Source organism: Erigeron canadensis, chromosome 8 (assembly GCF_010389155.1).
Source record: "Erigeron canadensis isolate Cc75 chromosome 8, C_canadensis_v1, whole genome shotgun sequence".
Classification (NCBI taxonomy): domain Eukaryota; kingdom Viridiplantae; phylum Streptophyta; class Magnoliopsida; order Asterales; family Asteraceae; genus Erigeron; species Erigeron canadensis.
The window spans coordinates 45,657,593-45,675,042 of NC_057768.1; the positions used below are offsets into that span (position 1 = coordinate 45,657,593).

The window sequence follows — 17,450 nt, forward strand, 5'->3', positions numbered from 1 at the left end:
GTCATGTATGAAAAATTTAGACTAATGAGAAATTTCCAAAATATTATGTGAAATAGATAAAATGCTTCATTTGACATTATTTTATTATTGATATCATTGTTCTAGTTAGGTGTTGACAAATGTTAACTTGCATAGATAAAAATATTTGAAAAATCAAAAATTTTTATCTTGTCTAATAAAAAAAATGTAACTTCTGATTGAGTATATGATAATAATTACATACATAACTTAACTTATGGTAGATGGATATATGATTAATGATAAAATTATGTATAAAGATTCAATAATATGGATTATGCATATACATCTTTACATGCTATTTCGTTTCCTCATATAAATGTCAATCTTTAAATAACTTATAAAGTCAATTATTTTGTTATCACAGTTAAAAACAATGAACTATTTGTCATCGTTTTGAGTATCAAAATGATGTTCATATTCTATCCATAAAAGTATAAAACTAATTATTTGACTTAAATACTATGATCTTTTGATAATAATTGAAGATTTATTTTTACAAAAAAATGTAGTAGTATGGGGAACCAGTAATAATGCACAGGACCATCTAAAATTTAAAATTTTAATATAATAGTTAATGTAGAAAACACTAGTTTACTTGAACTAATATTTACTGTAGCTCGTCCCACATCGACTAGATAAGCTTTCCCTTGTTGGTTTATAAGGCGCAAGGTAAGAACATACATCGTCCCTTCGGGGACATCCGATAAAATTGGAACGATACAGAGAAGATTAGCATGGCCCCTGCGCAAGGATGACACGCACAAATCGAGAAATGGTCCAAATTTTTTTTCCCCAATCCATCTGATTTCTGGTATGGTTTGATTTCAACTTTTTAACATAATTATTACTCGTATTTTTTTGGCTTATTTATGTTTTGGTCTGTAATCTGACCTGCAAATCGATACCTTTATCTACATGTGATTGCGATTGTGTGTTAAATATCATATTTTAGGAAACAATTAGGGTTTTATGACTTTATGATATATATGTTGATTTTTAATCTTCAGTTCATTGGTTAAGTTAATCATTTATTTCTTAACTCCAGATATGGTCGCAACTTGCTGAGATTCTAATAAGAAAGTTTTATTTTTACAACACACTAAAAGAAGTTGTAAGTTCCGTATCCTTCAGCTTGCGGGTACAGCCTTAAAGATAAGATGCAACAATATAAAGAAATTGACAATGAAAGATGCGTATCAAAATGTAGTACTACTTAATGTTATTGTCAACAAAACACACTAGCATTAAATTATAGGTAGTTGTTGAAATTATGCCAAACTTTTATTAATAACAAACCTACCATTCTCTTTTCAACTAGTCAATTTTAAGAAGTTTGTCATCACAGCCACAATTTAGTCATATGCACCGACTAAGATGTCAATGTGGAAGAATCAACAAAAATGAACACGTAAGGTGGCCGGGTTGGATAACAATTCAAAATTGATCATAAGATTTAAATCAGTAAGTGTTTGTGGCTGTGAATTACTTGTTTTTGTGAAGAAATTGAAATTGTTAATACTTGATAGGGTGGGGCTGCTACCAATAAAACAAGTTTTTATTATCAGCTGTTGGTCCCAAATTTCTGAATTCTGCACACGGGCACAACACAAAAGCTGAACTTGTTCACGATTTCCCAATTCCAAATAATTGTGAGAGACAAAGATGGAAGGATTTGAAGAGATACAACACAAATTTATAGATGTCAATGGGATCAAGATGCACGTTGCAGAATTGGGTCAAGGCCCTACCGTGTTACTCGTTCACGGTTTTCCTGAACTCTGGTACTCTTGGCGCCACCAGATCCGTTTCTTAGCCACCCATGGATACCGTGCTGTAGCCCCTGATCTCCGTGGCTACGGAGACACAACTGGTGCACCTCTAGATGATCATACCAAATTCAGTATAATGCACGCTGTAGGTGATCTGGTTGCACTCATTGACGCCATTGGTGGAGATAAGAAGGTATTTGTTGTTGGGCATGATTGGGGTGCTATTATCGCTTGGAGACTCTGTTTGTTTAGACCTGATAAAGTCAAAGCCTTGATCAACTTGAGTGTTCAGTTTACTCCAAGAAATCCTGGACAGAAACCTGTTCAAAGATTTCGTGCTGCATATGGAGAGGATCACTACATTTGCAGATTCCAGGTAATGTTTTTGGTAATTTACTTATGACCAGAATATGATGACACAACTTTCATCGACCATAAGTCAAGTGTATTAATCATCCATGAGCTATGTATGGGATGCTTTGTATGAACAGATTTGATATTTTTATTCTGTCTATTTGTATGAATGAATCTACTTTTTCAGTTTTAACTCCAAAAATCAGCTCTTTGGATATAGACAAGTCAATTGCTTAATTACATAAACTTCTCCTTCATTGACAAAGTCTTTTCTGTTGACGGTATCATCGAGAACTAATAGGACTTGTATTGTTTGCAGATGTTGTTCTAAATATAAACAAGAGATAAGCTCTTGTTTCCTTTATCTTTTGGTAAAATTCAGCTTATTGTGTTCGCTCTATTGTTAACTTTGTATAGGAAACAGGAGAAATGGAAGCTGTTTTTGCAAGTCTCGGAACTAAAAAAGTGCTAACAAAATTCTTGACGTACCGTGATCCCCGTCCTTTTTATTTTCCCAAAGGTAAACCTTTTGGAGATGCACATGATACTCAAGTCATCTTGCCTGGTTGGTTATCTGAAGAAGATATTGATTATTACACCCAAAAATTTGACCAAACTGGCTTCAGCGGAGGGATAAACTACTACCGTTGTTTTGATCTGTAAGTTCTCCAGCAGTTCTTTGGGAATCTAAAATATTAGTATTACCATGGTTTTGTGTCTACATTATGTATTTTGCACTGGTAGCTCTTCTGCACTGCTCGATTTTTTAACCTTTGTCAGGAACTTGCAGAAATGTTATATGACCAGTTCTTTCAAAAATTAATCACAGTGATTAACAAATGTTCAAAATTTTGCTAGTACACAGTTTCTTTCACTCTGTACTGGTTGTAAACAAGTATTAGCCATTAAGTTAACATTTTTTTTTACTTGTAGAAATTGGGAACTTGAAGCACCTTGGACGGAGGCTAAAATCAATGTACCAGTGAAGTTTGTTGTTGGTGAGTTAGATTTGGTGTATAGTATCCCAGGCAACAAGGAATACATACACAATGGTGGATTTCACAAATATGTACCTATGTTGGAAGAAGTTGTCGTGATTAAAGATGCGGCTCATTTCATCACTCAAGAGGTACCAGATAAGGTCAACAAACACATTTACGACTTCCTTCAGAAGTTCTAATCCTCCTTTGATATGCTTTTGTAATGTGCATGATGTTCCCATGATTCTACAGAAATATCAAGGTCTCGGTTTAATAATGTATGCGTTTAGGTTACTCAGATGTCTGTGCAATAACATACAAGTGTAACAATTTAAGCAATTAAAAATTACCCCCTTAAGATATACATTTTACCTCGGTTGTTGTTAATAATAATTGTTGATTGCCATTTTGTTCAGTTTAGGATGCCTGGTCTTGTAAGGATTATGATAGGCCTAGTTTTGTACTGAATATAGTCAAGGAGAGGGACAAGTAGAGGTGTATACTCCGTCATGTGTTTCAAGTTCCATGCCCGTTGCAAGAGATTCTCAGTATTCACAGCCATGGACATATAAAATCGAAAAGGCATGACTAATAAGCCAAACAATAAACGTAATTAAAATAAGTAACCAAAGTTAATTAATAGCATGAATATCATAAGACATACAGCTTCATTTTGGTCCATACTAGTTTGAGCAAAAAAATGGTACAATCTCAAAAACTAGAATTTCTGTAGAAAGTCGATAATATGTTTATTGACATCATTAGGCTTCTCTTGGTTAATGAAGTGAGCTACATCTTTCATCACAACAACTTGTTCCAACAAGGGAACATCTTTTTTAAACCCTTCACCTAACATATAATCCTTCATGCCAGGCATATGATAGGTCAAATCGAGGTCCCCGATGATGAATTTTGTTGGCACCATCACTTTAGCACCGTTCCATGCCGCGGTAAGCTCCCAAGTCCTATATGTGTGTATATATATATATAATCATGTAAAAAAATTGCAGCTAATTAAGTTTATACATTTTCATAAATAAGGTAGAACCATTTTTCTTCATAAGGACTTACAAATGATAAGCACGATAATAGTTGACTCCACCAGTAATGCCTGTTTTTTCGAGTTGGCTAGCAAAGTATTCAAGGTCTTGTTCAGACAACCAATGTGGCAAGTCCACTGGGGTATCACCGGGTGAATATCGAAATCCTTGACCTTTAGGAAAGTAAATTTGATCTGGATCACGGTATGCCAAGAACTTTTTCATTACTGTTTTAGGACTCATTTTAGCCAGTTCAGCTTCTATGTCTCCTGGTTCCTACACCAATTATTATATGTATATGCCATATAAGTTATAACATGTATGAATTGAAAAATAAAAATGTAAATCTAGCTAGCACTTGCCTGAAATCTGGTCATGTAATGATCATCTCCATAAGCAGTATTCAACATCTGGATCAAGTCTGCATTTGGGTTCCATGGGATGAACGGGACGCTCATATTGACCAAAGCTTTGACTCGATCAGGCCTAAACATGCACAAATGCCAAGCAATGATGGCACCCCAATCATGACCCACAACAAACACCTTTTCCCCTTCCTTTGTGATGGCATCAAGAAGCCCAATCATGTCACCCACCAAATGATGGATTGTGAACTTAGTTGGGTCGTTGAGCGGCGCCCCTGTTGTGTCACCGTAGCCACGAAGGTCCGGTGCCACGGCTCGATAACCATGATCAGCTAAAGAAAGAATCTGGTGGCGCCAAGAGTACCACACTTCAGGGAAGCCATGTATCAACAAGACTAATGGACCTTCACCCTTTTCTGCTATGTGGATGTTGAGCCCATTTGCTTTTATTGACTTGTGATCTATCCCTTCCATTATCTTGTTTTGTCAAATTAGCTCACCATGAGATGTGTATATATATATATATGAACATGTATATGAAATAGAAATGTTGTGTATGAAAGTGTGCTGTACGTAGATAGGTAAATGGATGTTGTGGACCTGAGGCGGCTAGGTTGACTTTTTGGTGCATGTATATGATGATTGAGCATTTTCCAAGAAAAAAAAAGTTATGATAATTGAGCAGTGATATAATCTATCAATCCAAGTGGAACAACGATCTTTCAGTCCAAATGGTTTGGTTAAGGTGCGGCTGACTTTAATAACGAGGAGGTCATGGGTGCAACTCCTTCCAAAAAAAAAAAAAAACAGAGTTCGGAAAGATAAGGTAGGTCATTAATTTAGTTTAGGAGGACTAAATGAAAATCATTATGGTCGGGTCACATCAGGTCATTATTAAGAAACATAAAATGTAATTATATTGGAATTAAGCTACTATATCAGTATATCTGCAGGTAGCCTAAAATCGAGTCATATATGGGGCTAAAATTGGTTTAAGTTAAATTGCTTTAAACATAGGGGCTAAAATGAGTTTAAGTTGAAATGCTATAAAAGCAGGAGGCTAAACCAAAGTGTTTTTTTTAATAATATATATATATATATATATATAGAGGGATGGGAATATAAGACTGTCGGGTATCTAAGCTTAGGTGTGGAAAACTCACATATTGTTTTTTTAATCCATAAAAATCATGGGGGCCCATGCATTTATTCATTAAACAAGAAATAATAAAATATTAGTATGTGAGGGGTTCCACACCTAAGCTAGGTACCGGACAACCTTATATTTCCTTTTCCCATATATATATATATATATATATATATATTTTCTTTAAGAGCTAAAAGAAAGTAACTAAGTAACTAGTAATTAAAAAAAATTAACAAAACAGTTTACCTCTTTATAAATCTGGGGTACAATAGAAATAACAAAAAACCTTTGGGTTGATTTTAGGCAAGGTCTCTTATATCATTTCTTATTTTGTTCAGGCCCAAGGTGTGGGAATTCATGTTGGATGCACTTTTATTTTGTGATCCTGTACTATTTCAACTTACAAGGAAGATGGACCGTTATTCAGTCTATTTTACATGAACAAAAATAGCACCAAAATAGAGAGATGGGCAAGAAGAAGAATGATAGAGCAGCTAAGTAGATCTCACACGAGATGTGTAGATCGGATATGGGTCGATCCTCAAATTATCGATCATCTTGGATATAAAACATGTCTTGTAAGTTGTACTCAAATCATCATCTTGGATAATACTTAAGAGTTCACCAGAAATATATATGCCTAATTAATATAGATCATGTTAATATTGTTCTGACTAATTACATTGACCATATTAAGCCAGTGCATTTTATGAATAAGAACAATACATGTGATGTCACCTTGGACGACAATTAAAGTGAGATTATCCAATTAATTAAGCAAACATCTAGTAGCTAGGTTGTATGCTAGGAGAACAAAATATGGGTCTCAGACGACCAACACGTGGCCGGCCTTGGTGCTGGGTGAGAAGGGCGACAACCCTGAGCATCAAAAAAACTAGGGGCAGAAATTTCGGTTCATGTGATGCCATACCAGACAACTTTTGGGTAATTTACAACAATGAATCTCGTGCTACAGTCAATATATTATGTTTTATGTAAAAAATGAATTACTATTCAAGCTAAAAAAACGAAAAGCTTATGTTTTGTTTCAATGGAGTTTTCACTTTTCAGGTGAAGTCCCAAATGTCTGTGAAGAAGACGACATTAAATGGACGAGATCTCCTTTTTGATTTTCATATTCAGTTTTTATTCAATACCCCTTAAAATTAATTTATATTACAAAGTAACCCTCAAGCTTCCTAGGAGTAAATATATTAGCTAATTTAATAAAAAATGGTAAAACAAAATACCAAATAACATGATGTATTTTACTATTTGATGATTTTGTGAGATTTTATATAATTTTCTAGTTAATTAATTTTTGTAGAAACATTTTAAAAACCCACACAGTAAATGAGTTGAGTAAGCTAGTTATTACTGATAACAAAAATCCAATGGCACAATCGATATTTTAAAATCTGCTTTTGGCCACTTCGTCAAGAAGCTTTAAACCGTTTTCTTTCATACTTCGCATTTTCCTTAGGTGACATATATCTAACTTTTTAATATTATATTTGTATTTTGTTTATGTTTATGTATATAGTTTATATATAATATAATTTGCATTTTTTAAGAGTTTAAGATATATCATTTAATACATGTTTGCCTAACTTGACTAGATAAACATTTAACATTTTGTTGTGTTATTTAATATTTTTGATATAGGCATATTTTTCATCATCTTGCCCTGAGCATCCAAAATGCCAGGACCGGCTCTGAACACGTACACGGGATAATCAGAACTTCTTGAGAAACTCATTGATATGCTTGTTGATCTCATCGGGCTTCTCTTGGTTAATGAAGTGGGCTGCATCTTTTAAGACAACAACTTCTTCCAGTAGCGGAACATCTTTCTGAAACTCACCATTGTGAATGTACTCCTTGATGCCCGGCATATGGTAGACCAAGTCCAGGTCCCCCACGATAAACTTTGATGGCACTGTCACTTTTGCGCCAGCCCATGATGCACTGAGTTCCCAGCTCCTAAATCAATATATCAACACAGTACAGACTAAATTTAAAAATTCTCACATTAATGAAATGAAATTTGTGTGTCGATTAGAAACGTACAAAGGAATGGCTCGATAGTAGTTAACTCCACCAGAAATGCCAGTCTTGTCAAGTTTGCTAGCAAAGTATTCGATATCTTCTTCTGATAACCAAGGTGGCAAAGTGACTACGGCGTCATCAGGGGAATGTTTAAATCCATCACCTTTGGGGAAATAAATTGGTCCTGGCTCACGGAATGTTAGGAACTTTTTCATAATTGTTTTACTATCCATTCGAGCTAACTCATCCTCGATGTCTCCAGGTTCCTGCATATGTATCATATATGTGTAAGATGGTTGATTAAAAAAAACTCAACTTTTTTGGTTTGATATAAGCTATATGCATTATAAGTTTACTGTTTACCTGAAATCTGACCATGTAGTGATCCGGCCCGTACACAGCTCTCATCAAATCAATCATGTGTCCCATCGGGTTCCAAGAGAAATATGGCACACTCAGGGTCACCAAAGCTTTGACTCTATCGGGCCTAAACACGCACAAGATCCAAGCAATGTACGCACCCCAATCATGACCTACAACAAACACCTTTTCACCTTCACTCGTGCAGATGGCATCAAGAAGCCCAATCAAGTCACCCGCCAAATGGAAAATGGTGAACTTGGTGTGGTCGTTGACTGGTGCACCTGTGGTGTCACCATAGCCACGAAGGTCTGGTGCCACAGCTCGGTAGCCATGATCAGCCAAATACACAATCTGATGGCGCCAGGAGTACCAGAGCTCAGGGAACCCATGGACTAACAAGACTAGTGGGCCTTGACCCTTTTCGGCTATATGGATGTTGAGCCCGTTGACAGCTATGGTCTTGTGTTGTATTCCCTCCATGTTGTTCTTTCGTGAGTGTAATGATCAATGAGAGACACTATGATCCAGGAAATTATATAATCAGCTCAAGAATATGTTGTGAAGCAAAGAACAAATATGTGATACCAAGAAATGAGAAGCCGGCAGCTTTGGAAAGCCAGACAACATATTGCATTTGAATACTTGCTGTCATTAATTATATATTACTAATTAATACGATGATCATGTACTTAAGTAGTCTTTTTCCTTTTGGCCAATTATATAACAAATTAATTAAGCAACTGAAAAAATTAGAACTAGGAATATATATACTCCGTACTAAGCAAAAATACATCACTTATTAACTCAATAATGTTCTTAAATGTATGACCTGTTTAATTAGTAAAGAATCATCATAAGTAATTAATAGAAAACACCTCTTTAGCGTGCCAAGCTAGCAATGTATATATCAAATGTAAATATAATCATGGCTTCAACAAAACCTACACAATGCAAACGGCATAGTTAAAGTAACTTACAAGAACGTATCACATTGCTGGGTAACTAATTAATACTCGTATATCAAGTAAACAAAAAGGCAATGCAAAATTAATGCTAACATATCCTACTAATTAACCAACCATTTAATCCTAAGCTAATATATTACTGATAGAAGCCTTATAATAAAGACGACTCAAAAGATGTGATACGCGTAACTAGTAGCTAGCTATAGTTGTTTGGAGGATACAAAAGTCGTTAGCTTACCTTTGTGTCTATATATGTTTTGCTGAAGTATGGCCTAGCTATTGCTTGTTTTGAGATTTTTTTGCTTCTTAAAATACGAGTATATGATTTGTATCTTCATCAATTCCCCAAAAAATATTGACTCGTGCAAAGATACAAACAAATAACAACACGCACTGTTCGATAACAAATAAGTGGACTACATTATGTGTCACGTGTAGAAGCAATATATAGAAGCACGCTGCCAATTGTTCCAAAATATACAGGTGTAGATTGGGACACCTTTGATGCACCACCCATCATTGTTTATCATCTTCGCTATCTACAAATAAAAATCCAGTGTATTTTATTTTAGTTCACGTTTCTAAATAAGGGCACTAGGAGTCGTTGAAAGAAATTTATAACCCTTTCAAATTCTGTCAATATATTTTAGCCCTCTCAACCATTTTTATATAAACGAGGGCTTAAGACCCGTGCATTGCATAAATTTTTAATTGATTTTATGAAAAATTTATCTAATGGTTTTAAAAACTCAAATTATAAACTGTAGATAATGAATTTATCTTTTTTTGCATAGCAAAATTGTCTTAAAATTAAACATATTTATGGTGGTTGTTGAAGAGGGAACATGTAGTTGGAAACTTAAATCTCATCACATAGCCATGTAATAGAATGGAAAATCTATAGAGCTTGTTTTGGAGATCAAGAAAAGGTTAGGTACCTCTTGTCCATTTCAACTCTTGTAATAAAAATGCTACACCTTTACCCGGATCACAAATGATCCATCTGCGTCCTGTCAATGAGATTGTTAAGTTACAAATGACCGATTTCAACCAACCATTGATCGCATTTCCTATTCAACTGATATTTGTAGTTATCCAAGTTGAACTATTAGAGATATAATTATATTAATCAAAAATGACCCAGTTGTACATAATCGATGTGAAATTTTTTACTAATAACATGTAGCATTTACCTTTCAAATTAGTAATAGACGAAATCAAACATGATAAATTTTGTTAGAAGGTTCTTTTCAATTTTTATATTTACATGAAGAATAATCTTTTTATACAACCGAACAGGTGAAATCCAACCATAAACAATAGTTTCTGGATTAAGATTCCCTAAAGTTATCATAAATTTCCTAAAGTTATCAAGTTATCATAACTTTATAGGTAAAGTTCAGAGGATCTCAACCATTGGATTGAAATCAAGGGTTAAGATTCAAAAGCCAAGTTTGAATCTTGACCTTTGATTTTGATCAAAAGGTTAGGATCCTCTCAACTTTACCTATAAAGTTATAATAACTTTAGAGAATCTTAATCCATAGTTTCTTAGGCCTTAAATGTTAAACATGTGTTATGTAATTGCCAATATCAAACAATTTTTCGTTGAAAATGGGGTCTTTTCAATATTGACTTTTGAGATCAAACTCTCAAGCCATGTACCTTACAATCTCAAATTAGATATCTCATTGCTGATTTCTAGAATTACGCTATCAAATTCAGCCATCTCATTACAATGAATACAACATGAGATACTATTTCTCACAATTATAGTATACAACAACAATTAAAGAAAACAAAAATTGTAAACATAAAATCGTATGTTCCCATCTTCAATGATTCTTGTACAGAAGTAAACAACATCATCACCTAACACTTGACAATAAGAAAAATGAGAAAAAAATTACCTTGTAGGAGAAACACATAGTGGAACCGTTTATTTGAGACATAACATCAAATACCTAATAAGCAATGACACATCCTGTAAAAAAAAAAAAAAAAGAAGACAACAAACCTGGTGGAACCGTTTAGTGGTAAGCCGGAGGGGCGAAATGTGAAGATGAGTCGATGGCTGTGGTGGAGTGGTAATGTGTTGGTTCTCTAAATAAATAAGAAGTTGATTATCAGTTTATGGATCTTTGGCCCTAATCAACTTTAATTGCTATTCAATGTCTATGGTCCTTTTGATTACCATATGGAGGGATACGAAGCAATCAAAAGAAACTTCAGTTGAAGGCATGAATTGAAGACACATGTATTGATGGCAAAAATGATTGCTATATGGTATTCAACATTAAACCGGTTACCCTTAATCCATTGTATATCGCTATATGAAGAATTAAGAAATTTAATAAGCATCATTAGTAAGAAAGATAAAGTTGGTTTAGTATTGATTCAATAAGTTAACTTTTATAATAATAATAATAATAATAATAATATTAATAATAAGGAAAGGATATAAGGATTTTTAGTCCTCCCAGATTTAGTTTATTATTTACATATAATTAAACTAACATTTGGATGATAATCACATGATTAAACACCATGTGTCAACTTTGTGAATAAATTCAATCCCAAGGAATCTAAGTGGCCCGGTGTCTCACATGCAATCTTTCTCTCTTCATTTATTATCACCAGTTTCATAGCTTTTTGTCCAACTCTCTAAGCTATAAAATCAACATCTGGGGCGGCGGTGTTACCGACAGGTTGAAGCATAAATCTGCCCAACCCGATGACCGCTCTTAGTGCCCTAAAATCAACACCAGTGGCGGTGTTACCGCCGGTTTTATAGATAAAATCTTTTTTGCTAAAAAAAGTACTCGTATTATTGTGATCAGTTATATTGTAAATTATCACCATCAAAAGTAGAGCTGTCAATATTTAACATAACTCAAAAATAGACCTAAAACCATCGAAAGTAAAGTTGTCAATACTATTAAACCACCAACCTGAGTTTTATCTGGTCGCGTTTGTGTTGGGTTCTAGTTAACTCATGGATCAACTGATATATGTGTATGATGATGATGATGATGGTGTAAATGTATAATAGATATATTTATATTTAGTTAATTATAGTAATTGTAACTTTGTAAGTCATAGTATGTGTTAGTGTAAACACGTTACAAATTTGTATTGAAATTAATCCCGCCAATTAAGTTTGTATGAATTTTTTTTTCCTGAACATTCAGTCGGTATGCAACATCAGATAAACCTCACCGTATAATCGTGAAGCCTTGCACGTACCCTTGACAACTAAATGTTGACCATGGGTCGTTACAAGTATTCAGAGGAAAACCCCAAGACTTGTCATCTCTAAGGATCGAACTCAAGACCTTGGGTAAAACCTGAGATGCCTCTGACCAGTTGTACACTTGTACTAGTCATTATTGGCAAGTTTGTATGAATTGATGATTGGTTTTATTCGTCATTAATTGACTATTTTTGAAGACAAGTATGGCTTCAATCTTAGACTTTTCTCGAAAATTGAACACGAAATTTTCATGAAAGTTGGTTTGTCAATATCTTAACTACTGTAATTCCCATTGAAAATTTGAAGAAATCTTTGCCTTTCTGGGAAGACTATTATCATTCTGGACAAGTACTTGTCCAATTGTAATAGAATGAAAGTATACTTTGCGGTTGTAGATCATCGTGCAGTTGTAGATGGATTCTTGAAAAACTTTTTAGTTCATGTGTGAACTAAATTCAATAAAACAGAGTTATAAACTTTAAATTCAGTTGATATTACAAGATTGATACAAAGATTTTTTGGTAGGAAATCAGAGTATCAGACCATCTAATTAATTATAACCACTTTTTCAAGTTTATTCATGCCAGCAATAAAATTAAAAAAAAAACAAAACAAAACTATAAAGTATAATCCTGCAATTCGGGTGTAAAAACTTGAAAAACCTAGAACTAATCATATTAAAAACATATTATTTATAGAGAAAATGGAGTGTGTGGCTGTTAAACAAGCTTGGATGTATAACCCCTCATATACTAATTTTTTAATATATCTATAAATGTTTGACCCACATGCTTTTTATAGATTAAAAAAACAAGATGCGGGAGTTCTTTACCCAAGCTTGAGTGTCTAACAGCTACATAAACCCTAACCTCTTTTTTATATACTGTAAATAAAAGTAAGAGGTTGTGGTTATGATATGAGAATGGGATCACCATAATATGCACTTCTATTTGTAAGTTGTACATTTGTACTCATATCATCAGCTTGGATATAATCATCATGGATAATACTTTTAAAGAGTTCATCAGAGATATATGGCTAAACAATATAGATCATATTATTGTTTAAACTAATTACATTGACCATATTATATATATAAGCCAGTGCATATTATGAATTAAATAAGAACATTATACATGTCACCTACCTTGGACGACAATTTAGGTGATCGTGATTATTCAATTAAGCAAACATCTAGTATTGTTGTATGCCGTGAGACTAAAATATGGGTCTCAGACGACCTATATATGTTTAACCAATAGCTTAGACACGCGATATATATATTGTTGTAGCTATATATCACAATATTTGGAAAATAAACTCAGGAATCAGAACTTCTTGAGAAACTCAATAATGTGCTGGTTGACCTCATCGGGCTTCTCTTGGTTAATGAAGTGGGCTGCATCTTTTAAGACAACAACTTCTTCCAATAACGGAACTTCTTTCTGAAACTCACCATTGTGAATGTACTCCTTGATGCCCGGCATATGATAGGCCATGTCCAGGTCCCCGACAATAAATTTTGATGGCACGGTCACTTTTGCGCTCGCCCATGATGCACTAAGTTCCCAGCTCCTAAAACCATGCATATATATAAAACAGTACAACTAATTAAAGTTAAAATTGTCACAAAAATAGATGAAATGAAATGAAATTTTGTGTAGTGTATATTAAGACTTACAAAGGAATGGCTCGGTAGTAGTTAATTCCACCAGAAATGGTAGTCTTGTCGAGTTTGCTAGCATAGTACTCAATATCTTCTTCTGATAACCAAGGTGGCAAAGTAACTACGGCGTCATCAGGGGAATGTTTAAATCCTTCACCTTTTGGGGAAATAAATTGGTCCTGGCTCACGGAATGTTAGGAACTTCTTCATAATCGTTTTACTATCCATCCGACCTAACTCATCCTCGATGTCTCCAGGTTCCTGCGAATATACGTGCTAGGTCATGAATAATTAAATAACAATAAATTGACAGAAACACTGAGAATTTTTGTTTTCTTTTGATACAAGCTATATATATATATATATATATAGGTATGCACACCTGGAATCTGACCATGTAGTGATCCGGCCCGTACACAGCTCTCATCAAATCAATCAAGTTTCCCATTGGCTTCCAAGAGAAATATGGCACACTCAGGTTCACCAAGGGCTTTGACTCTATCGGGCCTAAACACGCACAAGATCCAAGCAAGGTACGCACCCCAATCATGACCTACAACAAACACCTTTTCATCTTCACTCGTGCAGATGGCATTCATGATCCCAATAAAGTCACCCACCAAATGAAAGTAGGTGAACTTGGTGTGGTCGTTGACTGGTGCACCTGTGGTGTCCCCATAGCCACGGAGGTCTGGTACCACGGCTCGGTAGCCATGATCAGCCAGATAAACAATCTGGTGGCGCCAGGAGTACCAGAGCTCAGGAAACCCATGGAGTAACAAGACTAATGGGCCTTGACCCATTTCAGCTATATGGAAGTTGAGCCCGTTGACAGCTATGGTCTTGTGTTGTATTCCCTCCATGTTGTTATTTTTGTGAGTCTAGTGATCAATGAGACACACTGTGATCCAGGTTAAATAATGGTCGATCGTATCCTGGGTCAAGTCAATCTTTATTAATTTCTAAAAATGATGGGAATTGAGGTTCACAGTAGTCTATATATATATATATGTCCACGTTGTGAGTGGTGGATCAGTATAATACAATTTTATGGAGGAAACTAGTCAAACATGAGGGCTTCACGTCATTCATGGAAATCAATTGTGTGGTCATCCCTATATTTGATTTGGCTAAATATATAGGAATAACAAGGTGTCGTGGGAAAGTTGGAAAAGGCCTGCAAACTGGTATCTTCCGAATTAAGGGAGCTGCTATAGTTTTATGGAATTCTCTTCTCATGGTCAAGTGTTTACATTTATTGACTTGGCTATCAACAGAAGATACCAGTTGTTCAATGGTTCCTTGCAGTACAACTACTTGTTCTAATTCTACTTAGCCCAAATCTAAATCTAGGAAACTTACATGTTTAATTAAGGCTCTATAATAGTTTATATTTATGTGGTTTAGGTAGTTATATTAGCATAATCCACCTTCATAGACAGCCGTACTAGGAAATGCAAGTGATGTTAGATTCAGGTTTACAAGTAAGATCGACTTTAAACTATAGATTTGCTATATACCTTTTGTTTTATCCTGATGTGAAAAATGAAATATTGTTGACGTTCATTGGTATGTTGTTTCCTATCGGTGATCCAAACGGTTTGGGCCTTGGGGACTCTGCGGCGTGGAGATGAAGAATACAAGTAAATGCAATATATGGTAGTAGAACTTAGGGGGTGTTTGGTATTGCGATTACAAAACAGAATCCGCGTTTGGTATTGCAATAATCAGATAATCACTTTATAACTCAATCCCAAAATATATGAAAGAGTGGTAGTTAGATACGTTTCTTTCAAAATTCAAAATACATAATATATAAACTTACATATAAAGCAGCAACTGGTAAATTAGTAAACAACAGAGTAACAGTTTTTAGATTAACTCTTTAAACTAAGAGCGCTTAAATGAAACATTCCAAGCAGAAACACGCAATTAATTAAATTTACAGAAGAAAGGAACAAGATATGATGGGCAAATTGACAGCACAATTATTAATGTCAACCAAACTAAGCTAATTATAAAACATCATATATCATGGTTCAACAGAAAAGTGTTGAATGAAATGGTGGATATGTTGGTTAATTTCATCAGGCTTTTCTTCATGAAGAAAATGAGCCACACCTTGGAGGATGACTACATCTTCCAAAAGAGGCACATCCTTCTTAAACCCGCCTTTTTGTATGTAGTCTTTAGCACCCATCGTGTGATAGGTCAGATCAAGATCACCCACAATGAACTTCACTGGAACTTTTATCTGAGCACCGGTCCATGGTGCAGTTAGCTCCCAGTTTCTGAAAATATATTCATGTTAATTATATCGCATACTTTATTCGTCTATATATGTATATGTTTTCATTACATGTGTAAAAATATTATTATGTACCTAGTTTAAATTTAGAAAACTTACATGTTTAAGGCTCTGTAGTAGTTTAGACCTCCTGTGAAGCCCGTTTTCTCAAACTTGCTTGTATAGTATGCGAGATCTTCTTTTGAAATCCATGAAGGCAGGGTTATAGGATCATCAGGTGAGGTTCCAAATCCAATACCTTTGGGTAGACAAAGTGCTTCAGGCTTGCGGAAATTGAAGAAATTGCTTAAAACTCTTTCTGTTCCCCATACCGCAAATTCCCCTTCTATTTCTCCCGGTTCCTAAAATTAAACATACTATATGCGATAATTTTAATAAAAAATAAAAAACAAAACATCTAAATCAGATGGGTTAGAATTGAACCTGAAATCTGGTAATGTAGTAATCCTTTCCATAAAGATGTTGAAGGGCATCAAGAGGTTTGTACTTGGGATTTCTTGGACTAAAAGGAACACTTAAAGCCACCAACGCTTTCACTTTATCAGGACGATAAAGACACAAAGCCCAGGCCATAACCGCGCCCCAGTCATGTGCCACCACAAACACCTTATTGTTTTCCCCTGGGCCCGCCACGGCATCAATGAGAGCCACCAGGTCACCAACCACATGAAGGGTGGTGAACTTGGCTGGGTCCGAGATAGGAGCACCAGTGGTGTCACCGTAGCCACGGAGATCAGGGGCTATAGCGCGATATCCGTGTGAAGCAAGGTATAGAATCTGGTGGCGCCATGTGTACCAAAGTTCTGGGAAGCCGTGGATCAGGAGAACCGTCGGGCCTTTGCCTAGCTCGGCTACGTGCATATTTATGCCGTTGACTGCTACCATCTTGTGCTCGATCTGTTCCATTTTTAGTACCACTTCTGTTTGGCTTTCTTTGTTTGTTGTTGTTGGTGTTGTTAAGTGTGTGGTTTGTGGCAAAAGGCTTTTTAAGATGTGGAGGACCCAATTCTTGAAGCCAATACATGTTTCCATCCAAAACCAAAAATTACAAAATTGTTAATATAGTACTATCAATTTTGTGTAGGATATATGTGGGGATCACTTCTAGATGATCAACTACTCCAGCTAAATTATAGAGAAGAGATATGTACGTACATTATGGTTTAAAGT

General features: G+C 35.0%; 4 protein-coding genes, 1 long non-coding RNA gene, 1 other non-coding gene and 1 pseudogene across 9 annotated transcripts; 2 read left to right on the forward strand and 5 right to left on the reverse strand.

Moving 5' to 3' along the window:
* The first annotated feature begins 684 nt into the window (after positions 1-684).
* On the forward strand, positions 685-3,486 carry LOC122609918 (epoxide hydrolase A-like). Of its 2 annotated transcripts, XM_043782867.1 has the most exons (4): positions 685-832; positions 1,548-2,166; positions 2,562-2,803; positions 3,078-3,486. In XM_043782867.1, exons 2-4 carry the CDS (start codon positions 1,684-1,686, stop codon positions 3,322-3,324), a joined length of 972 nt encoding a protein of 323 aa, XP_043638802.1. In that variant the 5' UTR covers positions 685-832; positions 1,548-1,683; the 3' UTR covers positions 3,325-3,486. The 2 variants fall into 2 exon arrangements, with proteins under 2 accessions (XP_043638802.1, XP_043638800.1); XM_043782865.1 differs by lacking the exon at positions 685-832 and having other exon boundaries at positions 1,345-2,166.
* On the forward strand, positions 706-808 carry LOC122580705. The gene has a single exon (XR_006320851.1). It is a non-coding gene; the product is annotated as a U6 spliceosomal RNA (small nuclear RNA).
* Positions 3,487-3,734: 248 nt separating the features above from the next.
* LOC122609919 (epoxide hydrolase A-like) lies at positions 3,735-5,047 on the reverse strand. The gene is made up of 3 exons (XM_043782868.1): positions 4,527-5,047; positions 4,196-4,440; positions 3,735-4,089 (listed from the first exon to the last, which is right to left on the reverse strand). The coding sequence occupies exons 1-3, from the start codon at positions 5,001-5,003 to the stop codon at positions 3,843-3,845; spliced, it is 969 nt and encodes a 322-aa protein (XP_043638803.1). The 5' UTR covers positions 5,004-5,047; the 3' UTR covers positions 3,735-3,842.
* A 2,249-nt stretch (positions 5,048-7,296) lies between these two features.
* Positions 7,297-9,389, reverse strand: LOC122609917 (epoxide hydrolase A-like). Of its 3 annotated transcripts, XM_043782862.1 has the most exons (5): positions 9,292-9,389; positions 8,964-9,029; positions 8,089-8,605; positions 7,747-7,991; positions 7,297-7,659 (listed from the first exon to the last, which is right to left on the reverse strand). In XM_043782862.1, exons 3-5 carry the CDS (start codon positions 8,566-8,568, stop codon positions 7,413-7,415), a joined length of 972 nt encoding a protein of 323 aa, XP_043638797.1. In that variant the 5' UTR covers positions 8,569-8,605; positions 8,964-9,029; positions 9,292-9,389; the 3' UTR covers positions 7,297-7,412. The 3 variants fall into 3 exon arrangements, with proteins under 3 accessions (XP_043638797.1, XP_043638799.1, XP_043638798.1); XM_043782864.1 differs by lacking the exon at positions 8,964-9,029 and having other exon boundaries at positions 9,292-9,387; XM_043782863.1 differs by lacking the exons at positions 8,964-9,029; positions 9,292-9,389 and having other exon boundaries at positions 8,089-8,841.
* Positions 9,390-10,654: 1,265 nt separating this feature from the next.
* Positions 10,655-11,269, reverse strand: LOC122609920. Its single transcript, XR_006325423.1, has 2 exons — positions 11,071-11,269; positions 10,655-10,931 (listed from the first exon to the last, which is right to left on the reverse strand). It is a non-coding gene; the product is annotated as an uncharacterized LOC122609920 (long non-coding RNA).
* Positions 11,270-13,398: 2,129 nt separating this feature from the next.
* LOC122611346 lies at positions 13,399-15,057 on the reverse strand (annotated as a pseudogene).
* Positions 15,058-15,856: 799 nt separating this feature from the next.
* On the reverse strand, positions 15,857-17,317 carry LOC122611345 (epoxide hydrolase A-like). The gene is made up of 3 exons (XM_043784366.1): positions 16,704-17,317; positions 16,380-16,621; positions 15,857-16,263 (listed from the first exon to the last, which is right to left on the reverse strand). The coding sequence occupies exons 1-3, from the start codon at positions 17,310-17,312 to the stop codon at positions 16,005-16,007; spliced, it is 1,110 nt and encodes a 369-aa protein (XP_043640301.1). The 5' UTR covers positions 17,313-17,317; the 3' UTR covers positions 15,857-16,004.
* Between the last annotated feature and the right edge of the window lie 133 nt (positions 17,318-17,450).

Coding starts and splice junctions, on each gene's coding strand:
- LOC122609918 (XM_043782867.1), top strand. CDS start 1,684: ATGGAAGGATTTGAAGAGATACAACACAAATTTATAGATGTCAATGGG. Junction 2,167..2,561: donor ACTACATTTGCAGATTCCAG/GTAATGTTTTTG, acceptor AACTTTGTATAG/GAAACAGGAGAAATGGAAGC. Junction 2,804..3,077: donor TACTACCGTTGTTTTGATCT/GTAAGTTCTCCA, acceptor TTTTACTTGTAG/AAATTGGGAACTTGAAGCAC.
- LOC122609919 (XM_043782868.1), bottom strand. CDS start 5,003: ATGGAAGGGATAGATCACAAGTCAATAAAAGCAAATGGGCTCAACATC. Junction 4,441..4,526: donor ATTACATGACCAGATTTCAG/GCAAGTGCTAGC, acceptor TAATTGGTGTAG/GAACCAGGAGACATAGAAGC. Junction 4,090..4,195: donor TATTATCGTGCTTATCATTT/GTAAGTCCTTAT, acceptor ACACACATATAG/GACTTGGGAGCTTACCGCGG.
- LOC122609917 (XM_043782862.1), bottom strand. CDS start 8,568: ATGGAGGGAATACAACACAAGACCATAGCTGTCAACGGGCTCAACATC. Junction 7,992..8,088: donor ACTACATGGTCAGATTTCAG/GTAAACAGTAAA, acceptor ATACATATGCAG/GAACCTGGAGACATCGAGGA. Junction 7,660..7,746: donor TACTATCGAGCCATTCCTTT/GTACGTTTCTAA, acceptor ATATTGATTTAG/GAGCTGGGAACTCAGTGCAT.
- LOC122611345 (XM_043784366.1), bottom strand. CDS start 17,312: ATGGAAACATGTATTGGCTTCAAGAATTGGGTCCTCCACATCTTAAAA. Junction 16,622..16,703: donor ACTACATTACCAGATTTCAG/GTTCAATTCTAA, acceptor GTTTAATTTTAG/GAACCGGGAGAAATAGAAGG. Junction 16,264..16,379: donor TACTACAGAGCCTTAAACAT/GTAAGTTTTCTA, acceptor ATATATTTTCAG/AAACTGGGAGCTAACTGCAC.